At 45.7% G+C, this 12574-nt stretch overlaps 1 protein-coding gene across 1 annotated transcript; it reads left to right on the top strand.

The window, feature by feature from the left end:
- The first annotated feature begins 4350 nt into the window (after positions 1–4350).
- On the top strand, positions 4351–7633 carry LOC146063333 (uncharacterized). The gene has a single exon (XM_083175614.1). It carries the CDS (start codon positions 4570–4572, stop codon positions 6436–6438), a length of 1869 nt encoding a protein of 622 aa, XP_083031740.1. The 5' UTR covers positions 4351–4569; the 3' UTR covers positions 6439–7633.
- Positions 7634–12574: the final 4941 nt, after the last annotated feature.

The raw sequence follows: 12574 nt of genomic DNA, 5'->3' as shown, positions 1-12574 counted from the left end.
AACCATTCACATAGATGATTGACATCTTGAAGACCTTGTAAACCCATGAGACTCACCATGCAGATTGGCAAAAGGGGCAACTTAGACACACATCAACCATGGCAAGGGCAGCACACACAACAACACCTGAGAAAGGTGTATGAGGAAGGGCTGGTGGCTGCATGAGAGAAACAGGTTTTCAGTGTAAAATTTGTACACCAATTATAAGTGCACAATCCCAAACATTTTACTAACTCGACCACAAATTATAAAAATAACTAAAACACTTACAGACCATCGACAGACCAACCCCAGACATCCAGGTACAAGACCGCACAGGTGTTCAAGGCCCACACACATGTGTGCATATTGCACACACATTCAGCCTACAAAGGCAAATGTGTAAAGTTATGGTAGTCAATTTTACAATTAAGATGAATGTAGCCTTTTTTTCATTTTGACCATTTTTAATGCAAAACCAGTTAATGCAATCATGTTAAGCATTGTATCCAAGGGACAGCAGACTTAAGGTGCCTATACACGTTACAATTATTGTATACAATATTGTATACAATATCACTTCTCATAGCATATTGGTTTGGCAATGAGATGAGATCTAGTACAAAAAGTATGTGCTACACGTACTTTTTGTACTAGATCTCATCTCATCTGAACTCATTGCAAAACCGAGATGCGATGAGATGCCATATTGTATACAATAATTGTAACGTGTATGGGCACCTTTAGCCGTCACAACCGTACAATGGTTACCTACAAATTCATAATGGTGCACAGGTGATGGTACATTTAAGTGGCAGACACCCAGACACATGTAGCAAGACCACAGCCATATAGCATGGACGGTATGAACAACACATAACATAGATACTCACCACTAAAGTATGCCTCAATCAGTTCCTGCCGAATCTGCCGCCCAGACACTGAGCTCCATCTATCACCAGATGTATCATTCTCCAAATCAGCCTCGCTGTCTTCTCCGCCCTCAATGACTGGTAGATCTTGATCCAGACAGAGGTTGTGAAGAAAACAGCAAGCCATCACAATTTTCGAAACCTTTTCGGGGCTGTACAGCAACAAACCACCAGACTTGTCCAGACAGCGGAAGCGAGATTTTAACACTCCGAAACATCTCTCTATCACACATCTGGTGGCCTTATGTGCACGTTGAAAATTGTGATCTGATTCAGAAAGGGGGGAAGACAGTGGAGTCAGGAGCCAGGATAAACAGGGGAACCCCCTATCCCCTGCAAAACAGTAATATAAACACAAGAGCAACACGTGAGTAAATGTTTGGGAGCAAACACACATTAGGACATGTATAGAGGCAAACAACTGATATTGTAGACACATTTGAGACTGAAAATGATGAGGAGATTTTCACTCACCCAGCAGCCAGCCCTCTGGCATTAATCCGGCTTGAAATTCATCAAAGAGGACTGACTGGGCGAGGATATAGGAGTCATGACATGAGCCAGGGTAGCCTGCAAACACACTCATGATCTTAAGATTGGCATCACAGACCACCTGCACGTTGGTACTTGTGCTTCCATGACGATTGTAATAGGAACGGGCAGTATCCCGAGGTGGTCTCAGCTGAATGTGGGTGCAGTCAATTGCACCAAGCACATTTGGCATGCGTGCAATCCGATGGAATGCTACCCTAACATCATGCCACTCTGTCTCCTGGCTTGGGAAGCAGATTGAGGCATCTATATGTGGCTGAAGGGCTTGAAGCACCTGGGTCAGGTACCTGGACAGTGTGGACTGAGATATTCCAATGCCATGACCAGTGACATGCTGAAAACTGCCAGACGCAAGAAAGTACAACACAGCCAGCAGTTTATGCAGGCCTGAGACAGCGCAAGAGCGTCCTGTCACAGGATCTAGCTCCAGTCTAATGAGGCCATACAGACGGAGAATGTTTGAACGATTAAGCCGGAACATCTGTATAACGACATCATCCGGCAATGCGTCAAAACGTAAACGCGGCCTAAATAAACGGGGCCTACGCAGCCTCTGGGATACCTGCTGAAACTGCTGAACATGCTCAATTTCATGATGCCCGCGTCTTCTGCGCTGGCACTGCCAAGACATTAGCGCTCTGCAAGCCCACACTGAAGCAGTAGTATACATATAAAAGTCTGCCATGGTCAGAGTCAGGTAGTGTTTGTAGGTGTTGTTGAGGCTTTTATAAGGCACCAATTATTCATTAGAAATGTGTGTGAGTTATTAAGCTAATGATAACAGATGTGTCCCATTGGTGCTGAACAAACATACTTCAAAATAGACCTTCCTAAGGCAGGTCTATTTTGAAATACGATTCCAAACACGAATATTACAACTTCACGCATACGACTTTACGCATTCACGAATACGACTTTTAAGTACATTTGAGAATACGCATAGCACATTGAAAAAACAGGCGTATTCTTTCGATGGTGTAGTCTTTTCGTAGACATGCGTAGTCGTATTTGCAAATACGACTACGACCTCAATACGACAGGATTACGACAAAACACATTTCACGATTATACGATTTTTGCACTTGATAATTGACCATTTCACGAATACGACATAATTTCACGATTTTATCATTACGAATACGACTTTTTTCTACTTTAAAATACGAATCCATATTAGTAAATTTCCCTCCTTGTGTCATACTCATGTTGGCAGCTGTGTCATACCCTGTTGGCAGCTTATGTCTCCCCCGTGTTCAGGCCATATTCCCGCTGCTGCTTCTGATGTCTCCCGTTAAAAGACCTCCCCGGGAGCTGGCAGGGGGGTCCGTGCGGCGCGGAGGTACCTGCGCCGCCTAGTATGATGCTGCCGGGGTCCCTGCAGTGAAGTGGAAATAACGCGCTATCTCCAGCGGAGATAGCGCGTTATTTCCACTTCACTGCAGGGACCCCGGCAGCATCATACTCAGCGCCGCAGGCGCAGGGACCTCCAGGCTCTCCCTTAACAGGTACCTCCGCGCCGCACGGACGAGCACCGGGGATGGCGCTGATCAGTGCATTACACTCTGCATTGAAACGTGTTCAGAATGAAACGTTTCAACTGCAATGTGTAATGACACTGAACCTGCATTTAAAACGTTAATCTGGCCACTATTAAGGCTCTGACCCGTTTTAATTACCGGTTTAAAATACCGGTTTTTAAAACGGGTCTGCGATGTGAAAGTGGTACTACTGTATGGTCCTTCCTTTACAAAACATCCATCTCAGTGATCCTGCTGCTCAGTTGTGCAGGGATGTCTGTTCTAGCGTACAGGAAGTGCCAGTTCCTCCTATTCTTACTTCTATTCTAGCTATTGTACTCAGCCTGCAGCTGTTCTCAGTACATGCAAAAAAGAATCATGTCAGTACATATACAGCGCCGAGTCACTCTAGACTGACTGGGCGCTGCCAGCAGAGGGAACACCATTAGATGGTGAGTGATTACAAATGGTTTTTCCCCTGCGTGCACGGCTACGAAAATTCGCAGACCAGCTATCAGGCTCTGAATCAGGCCCTTTGTTTCCCTGTGCTTGAGAGGGTTTTCTTAATGTGCAGCAGTTTCTGCAGTCCAATCACACACCGGAAGATTACCTGGCTAATTAGCCCAATGGCTTGTGTGGCTTCACTAGGGAAATAAGATTTTATCCACCACAACGGCAAGTTACTAACATGGCAGAATATTCTGGCATTAAGCAAATCTAGGTTAATAACATGAAGTCATGTGCCCATGTAGAAGGGACGTTATTAAGGGAAACTCTGACTCATGGAGCAGTGGAAAGAGCGGAGATGTGGGCCAGTGTAGAAGTAGCCCATGACAACCAATCAGCTTTCAGGTTACATTGTATAAAATTATACATACAGTATCAGCTTGACTGGTTGCCATGGGCAACTTCACTGCTCCATAAATAGACCCGTTCTGATTTTGTGACTTTGCTAGTTCGTCTCATGTCACCGTCATGGGTAAATGATGAAGGGAGTTTATGTTCTCATGTCCCAGCTATGCTAGAAGATTCTTGTCTATTCAGGGAATATGAGTGAAAGGTGCAATAAAGTTCTGTTCTTCAATTTCTCTTGGTGAGGTTCTATGTGCAAGCAAACTATGTATGGTATTGCTTGTATAACTGCTCCATGTTTTTTTTTTTTTATCTTTATCCAACACAAAAATAGATTTTGTTATTTTACTATTTATACTGCTTGAATTTGCCAGATTCTCACAAAATGCCAATGTACAGTAATCTCAAAACATTCACTTATCGCAACGCTACACAACAAACATGTATTTTACTCTTGAGTGGCTGAAGCGTTAATCGGCAAAGAATAACTGAAGAAAGGAAGTTCAGGAACTACCCGGTCTTCAAACTTATATATCCAAACCGACTGAAGATAACATTGCTTCACAACAGCCCTGATTAGCAAAGAAAACAATCGCAGTCCGGCAGTGTTCAGGAAGTTTTGCTTGTTGACGAAGAATAGAACAGGATGCACGCAGACCGTCTCCTGCAGCAAGAAAGGATATTTTACCAATGACATACCTTCTTTAAAGCCACTTCTTAAATGCATTCAGCATAGCATGCAGCTTTACAATTGTGTCTTGAACGTGAAGGTCATCAGCAACCAAGGAACAAGAGGAGAGCGGAGAAGAATGGTTGTATCGGTATTAGGACTTGTTTTTTTGGCCTTCTCTCTACCTTTATCCAATGGAGTACTTGGACAGGAAAGTGAAGCACTGTGTTCAAAAGAGGCCTGTTATAGTGTCCATTTGCGTAAAGAGAAATTTAGTAGAGCACATGACAATTGTGTTACCAGAGGAGGGAATCTGGTGACTATAAAAAGTGAAGAAGAAGCCGGATATGTCTACAATTTGCTTTGGAAGCTCACAAACCACTCCTTATTAAGTCATACTTTAAAGCTTTGGATTGGACTCCAGTTGAAGTCTACATGTATGATTCCAGATAAAATTCTAAAGGGGTTTTCATGGACCAGTGGTACTCACGATGCAGAAGAAAGTCATTTCTCCAACTGGCTGGGTGAACCAAAAGGGACTTGTCTCAAGAATATATGTGTGAGTATGATCCTGAAGATAAACTCTACTGATAATCATAAATGGACTGATGGACTATGCTCAATCCCAGCTGATGGCTACATCTGCAAGTTCAACTTCGAGGGCATGTGCCAAAGGGTGGTGCTCGCCGGCCCAGGAATTGTTGAATATGAGACCCCTTTTGATTTCAAAAGTTCCTCTTTGCCTTTAGTGCCCTATGGCTCCACCGCAATTGTGTCTTGTGGCCACAAAGCAGAACAAGAAGGACCTATGTTACTTTGCAAGAAAGAGGACGAGACTAATGTGTACCAATGGAGCAATCCTCGATCTGACAGGAGATCTGTTGGACCCTTTTGTGCATCTGAGGAACTGGGCTGTAAGTACAATAACGGAGGATGTGAGCATGAATGTGTTGAGTATCCACAAAACAGGTCCCTGTCCTGCAAATGCAGAGATGGCTATGTGCTAGCCTCGGACTCTGTGTCTTGTGTCTACCCTGACCATTGCCAGCAGAGACCGTGCGAGCAGAACTGCATAAACCACCAGCACGGCTTTGAATGCACATGTTCTTCTGGCTTTGCGCTAGCCGAAAACAAGGTAAACTGCATGGATGTTGATGAGTGTGTGGAACGGCCGTGCAACCAGACATGCATCAATACTGTGGGGAGTTTCCTCTGCAAGTGTAACTCAGGCTTTGAACAGAAAGACTCGCAATGCATTGACATAGATGAATGCATCCATTCACCATGCTCCCAGGGTTGCCTCAATAACCATGGGTCTTACATTTGTTCCTGCAATAATGGCTATATCATTGACAGTGATGAGACCTCTTGCCAGGATGTTGATGAATGCACTGACTCACCCTGTGCAGAGTCCTGCTACAACACTCCTGGGAGCTATGTATGTTCCTGCCCAAAGGGATTTGTTCTATCTTCTGACCACATCTCCTGTGTCCCAGACTTGCAAAACCCCAACACATTTACCAGTGGCCATATAAATAAGGGTGTGGAAATAAAAGACGATGAGACTACAAGTAGCATCCAAAGAGACAGAACCTACCAACCCACTCCATATTCTATTATGGATGTGCCGATTCATGAAGAGGACAAAACAAAGACTGTGACCTCCTCTTCGATGTCTCCTGAAGGAGAAGGCAATAGCTCTATGGATCATGTAAAGTATGACAATGCAGATGGTCTAAGTCCAGTAATATTAGTGAGTATAATATGCGCCTGTGTGGGGGTGGTGTTAGTCCTGGCTGTTTCTGGAGGGATCCTGTGCTACAGAAAGAGGAATACAAAGAAAGAAGAGTCTGAGAAGCCTCCCAGTGCAACTGATAACTACTGCTGGGTTCCAGAGCAAACAAATAACAAAACTGCAAACAATGACTATAGGTAACCTAACTCCCGATTACCGATCTAGATCGATTGTAAAACCAATGAAGCGTCACACTACTACTAATGCTGCAACCGCAGATTCTATACGTATATGTATGTTCATGGAGAAATTAGATTCCAACATCATTGTTTTAGAATCCTTAGAAAACCATTGATTTATTTGAACATTTTCTTATCAAATGTTAGATTGTTGTGTGTTTGTGAAAGTGCACTGTTCACCTACGCACAACCACTCGGCAGCCTTTCAAATGATTAGTAACAATAACATCACTGTGGCGAGGTACACTGTGCCTCATGCCTCAATGATTAGTACTTGCTAAAGAAATGATAGACAGTTTTTTTTATGTTTATTGCTTCATGGCCACACAATGGCATCCTCCTTTGTGTGTTCATTAAGGAGGGATAGGTTACTGGGTCGAACCCATTTACTAGCTCGCTTCATCTTTGCAGGGGCTGGTGAAACTTGCAACGGAGCTTGCCCCGACTCACGGCCGCCTATCCTGCCGCCGGTCACCCTCGCCGCCCCGACCCCCCCCTAACCCTGCTCATCTCCCTGAAGTGGATGACAGGGGCTACATCTGTAGATCGACATGCATTGGGCGATAGGACTTAGGTCGACACCTGAACTAGTTCGACATGGCTAAGATCGTAAGGGTTGGAAGGTCAACAGAAGCATTAGGTTGAAAATGGGAATGTTGACAGTCAAAAGCCGACATTTGCTGACAGGTGGTAATTCGTGTCCTACCATCCACTACGGCGTGGTGTCAGATTAACATATTGTGCCGGGTGCAGCGAGGCACCGTGCCCGATGTATTGTGAACGCAGTGTACTATGCAAGGGGAGGTGGTATACTTTGACGGGGTACAAGTTGACTGTGTTGACATTCTGAGCAAAAAACTCATGTTGGCCTTTCGACTGTAGACCCTCCCATTGTCGACCCAATGCTTGTGGTGACCTTTCAACCCGGTCAACCTTGGACATGTTGACCTATTCAGGTGTCGACATAAGCCCTGTCAGTGGTCGACCCAATGCCTGTCGACCGAAATTTGTTCGACCCAATGACCCAGACCCTTTAAGGGTACTTGTGAATTTGCAATTCGGCTGTGTTTTGTTATGTTACAGTACGTGCAATGGTTGTGTTGTTTTATAAATCATTATGTAAGTATTGGGACTTGGCTTGTGTTTTCTTTCTTCGTAGTGATACCTTTAAGAATGTAAAATAGGTCTTTAAACCTTTGCCGTTAAAATATTTTTTTCAATTCAAACAATTTCATTTCAATGTTTCAATTAATTGTAATTTTTTTTTTTCAATCCAAAAATGGTCTACATAAAGTGGCTCGTCATTAGATCTGCTACTAGCGCTAGGGCTGTTGAGCCTGACTAGACGTTGGACCTCAGAGGGTTAAATGTGTAGTTGACAACTAGTTTAAAACATCAGTCATCAGTTTAATATATGCCTTTTTCTGTGATATGCAAATTTTACAATCTGTTCTCGTTCCATGGGTTATAAAATATAAATCAACTAGGTGATTCATCGCGCCCTACGGGCGCTCTTCACACCGTCGTAAGGGGCTGCGCCCCCTTAATTTGTGAACATTTGCATATGAGAAAGATGGTTAGAATTGTATGAAAGATGGCCAACTTGAGTTATAGGTGAAATGTGTTAAATAGAGAGCATATGATGTGGAAGGGGGTGTGTATTGTTTTGTTTAATTAAAATGCGGTTACAGAGTAAGATGTACATTGATAGTGTGGATGGTACAGTGACATTTGTGGGTGTGGGGGGGGGGCTGTGTGTGCATGTTGTTTAGGTGTGTGTGTGCAATAGTATAGTAGGGTCTCCCCACTGGCGGAGGTCACGACACAGGAAAACAGGAGGCTGGGTAGTGATAGGGGTGTGTGGGCATAAGGGGGACTAAAGAGGAGGGTGGGAGATACTGTGCAGCTTCAGCCAGTGGGTGAGGGTCCAGCGTGTCAGTACAGGATGGTGGCCCTTAGTCAGTGTCTCCTCCTACTGGGTGGGAGTTCGGGTGCATGAGAGCAGGAGGCTGGGCTATGAGGCATGATAGGGGCATGTGGGCAAAACAGTGTCAGCGACTCCCCAGTGGTGGAAGTTACGGTTCAGGAGAGCAGGAAGCTAGGTAGTGATAGGGGTGTGTAAGTATATGGGGGACTAAAGAGGGGCTTAGGGGTGCCGTGAATTGCGGGAGGGGCGCGGGGGTGCCGTGAATCAAGGGAGGGGGGGCGCAGGTGTCGGCGAATCGCGGGAGAGGGTCCGCAAAGCGTGGGAGGGGGCGTGAATTGCGCGAGGGGGGTTGCGAATCGCGGGAGGGGGGTGCGCGGGGGGTCCGTGAATTGCGGGAGGGGGGGGCACGGGGCGCGATGAATCACCTAGTTGGTTATATATTCTTGTAGAAGGATGGTAGGATGTTGCTGTCATTCAGAATGCATTTACATAAACAGTAATAGTAGCAGTAAAAGCACCCATGCGGTGTGAAACGCGTTGGATACGTTAAGGAGAACCAGGAGAGGAGTACCAAGCTTCCCCAGCCACCCAGAACCTTGCCGCACATCTGACAAAGAAGTCGGAGCCGGTGGATGACGTCACAGCACCCGGCCGCAAAGTCCCGCAGCTTCACACAAACGCTGCTAACTTTCAGCAAGAACATCAGGGTAAGATAGGGACAGCTTCTCCCGAGACTCTGTTGCTCCCACATCAACACAAAAGTGTGTAAACATATTGGTCTTTGATTTTATTTTGTTTCGTTTTTATTATTGTTTTATTTTTATTTTTACTTTTATTTTTATTTTTATTTATTATTTTTATTTATTTTTTATTTTTTAATTTTTATCTTAATTTTTTTCACCATTTATCCTCCTCTCTTCTTCCTCATTTCTTTTTCAGTTTTTATTTTATTTTACTTATTTTTCTTACGCTTCCACTCCTTTCCTGCACCCTCTATGCAAAGCTAATCGCATGTGTGTGCACCTCTCCCTACAAATTGTTTGTGCTCCCAAGTCTGTCCTCACCCTTGTTCCCTAGCGCTTGACCCAAAATTGTGTCTACACAATCTCCCATTAGTAGCAGTAAAAGGTCTGACTTAAAACACCTACAGTAAAACAGAACAGGTGTTATATATTATACAAAGAATTGGTTGATGATGTGTGTGCACATAGTTCATAGTTGTCACTGGAAAAAAATTGCTACAAGAAAAAATTAACACAGAAAGTTCAACACATGTAAATGTTGACATAAGTGTGGCACTTCATCGGTGTCCATGTCGACACATGAGAATGAATATGAAAACATTCCAAAAAAGAAAAATAAATCTTCAAAAACTCATGTCAACCTTTTTCATTGTCGACCATAGCCGTGCCAGTGTTTTGCATGTGCCATTTAATCCTGGGGTTGCCGTGAATCGCGCGCGGGGGTGGGGGGGAGGGGTGTCCGCTAATCACGGTAGGAGGGGTCGTGGGTGGATGCCGTGAATTGCGGGAGGGGGGGGGTCGCGGGGGGGGGTGTGGGTGCCGCGAATTGTGGGAGGGGGGGGCGCGGGGGGTTGCAGTGAATTGCGGGAGGGTGGGTCGCTGGGGCGGGTGGTTGCCGCAATGACAGGAGGGGGGGTCAGGGGTGGGGAATCGCGGTAGGGGGCGTCGTGGGGGGCACCGTGAACCGCGGGAGGGGGGGCCGGCGCGAATCGTGGGAGGAGGGTCACGGGGTGACGCGAATCGCAGGAGGGGGGGGGTGTCACGGGGTGGGGCCGCGAATCGCGGGAGTCACCGGGGGTGCCACGAATTGCGGGGGGTGTGCTGCAAATCGCGGGTGGGGGGTCGCGGGGGGTGCCGCGAATTGCCACAAGAAAAAATCAACACAGAAAGTTCAACACATGTAAATGTTGACATAAGTGTGGCACTTCATTGGTGTCCATTTCGACACATGAGAATGAATATGAAAACATTGAAAAAGTGAAAAATAAATCTTGTCAACCTTTTTCATTGTCGACCATAGCCATGTCAGTGTTTTGCATGTGCCATTTAATCGTGGGGATGCCGTGAATGGGGGGGGGGGGGGGGAGGAGGGAGGGAGGTGCATACCTCCCAACATGACCCTCTCCAGGAGGGACACATTGCTCTGTTTCTGGACTTTCTTCTTAATTTATGGATTACCATCACCTGTGCTTAAACACCTTTCTTATCAATTACCCTGTTTAAAACAGGTGATGACAATCATAAATTAAGATGGAAGTCCACAACCCAGCGTTACAGCTCCAGACACACTTTGAGTGACAGATGTAGCCAAATATATAAGAGATGGGGGTTATTCAGACTGGATCGCAAAGCACATATTTTAGCAAATGGACAAAACCAGGATCTGATTAACAGTGGGGTAGATGGAGCTGCAACTCCAGGCCTCCATATAAAAATAGGCCCATCACCATCACAGACTGATGATCACCAGACAGACACCAGCTGGCCACATGGTCCACATCTCCACAATTGCTGTACTTTTATGTATTTAGGGAGACACTGGGTCTTATAGTGTATGGGTCTACATGCCCCCATGACATTGACCTCACCTTCTTCAGGTCTCATATTAGGACCCTTAAACTGGCCCTGGTCAAAACCATGTGTACTGCAGGTGGGGCAGATGTAACATGTGCAGAGAGAGTTAGATTTGGGGGGAGTATGTTCGGACTGAAATCTTAATTGCAGTGTAATAATAATGCAGTCAGTATTTTCCCTGCACAGAAACAAAATAACTCTCCCAAATCCAACACTCTGCCCCAGCTGCAATGCACATGGTTTTGCCCATTTTCTAAAAAATGTGCTGTACGATCAAGTCTAAATAACCCTTAAGGTGCGGTGATTGCCAGCACAGGGGTGCAGGAATATTTATAGTTCCTCTGTATTCCTCTTGTGGATGACCCTAAAGAATACTGCATACAACATTTGTATGAATGGCGTCACATAAGACTTCTACTTTATCATATTACCATAGGCGAATCTAGAATTATAGTAATGGGTGGTCCCAGATCTAGACATAACAGTAGGGGGACCTTTTCACGGCGTAGCCGCGCGGCAAAAAGGGGGCGTGGCCTCATGGGAAGGAGGCATGTCATCACAAAAAGGGGTGTGGTATTACACTTTAGACCATACACAGTAATGCCCATTACACGTTTTTGCAAACTCCGTAATACCCATTACACATAAAGCCACACGCTGTAATGCCAATCACACATAAGGCCACAAACCATAATGTCCATTACACAATGTGCCACACATCATGATGCCCATTACATACTATATAACAAACCGTAATGCCCATTACATATTTGCCACATAAGTGCTGCTTACCTACGTGCTCATTGCTAGGGGTTTCTTGCTTGATGGCACCATAGTACTCATTACACATGATGCCGCACACCATAGTACCCATTACACATGATGCCGCACACCATAGTACCCATTACACATGATGCCGCACACCATAGTACCCATTACACATGATGCCGCACACCATAGTACCCATTACACATGATGCCGCGCACCATAGTACCCATTACACATGATGCTGCACACATAATGTCCCTTACACATGATGCTGCACACCGTAATGCCCCTTACACATTAAGCCACACATTATGCGTAATTCCCCCACATACCGCCACTTGTAGCGTCCCTTAAGCAATGCCCCCAAAAGTGCCACTTACTGTAAATTTTTATATGAGCCTTCGCTGCTGCTGCAGGGAGAGATGGAGAGCAGTGCAGCTGCTTCTATGGGGAGAGGAGCAGAGCGCAGCGCAGAGCACGCTCCCACTTCCCTCCTGGTGTCCCCTCTGGCCGAGTGGACATTTGAAATATTGTGTGCGCTGTTGTTGTGCGTGACATTGGGAGAGCACGCCAGGCGCCGGCACCACATGATTAAAGGGGGGGGGGGGCGGGCTGAGGTGAAAGCGGGGAGAAGAATTGGAGAGGAAGCTGCAGGGGTGACAGTCATTGACAGCTGGGCAGAGAGCAAGGGGCTGCCCGGCTGTATTCAGAGCACTGCAGGTCACGGCTGTTTGAAATAATACCCCTTTCACAACAGAAAATGCAGGGATTTACCCGGGAATATGGTCCCAGGATGCATTTTCTGG

This window comes from Crinia signifera, chromosome 3, assembly GCF_055691185.1.
Source record: "Crinia signifera chromosome 3, ASM5569118v1, whole genome shotgun sequence".
NCBI classification, from domain to species: Eukaryota; Metazoa; Chordata; class Amphibia; order Anura; family Myobatrachidae; genus Crinia; species Crinia signifera.
The sequence above is the reverse complement of the archived record's forward strand: the minus strand, read 5'-3'. Positions and strand labels throughout refer to the sequence as shown.

Bases quoted from the DNA above. Each gene is read 5' to 3' on its own strand.
- LOC146063333 (XM_083175614.1), top strand. From the start codon at position 4,570: ATGCAGCTTTACAATTGTGTCTTGAACGTGAAGGTCATCAGCAACCAA.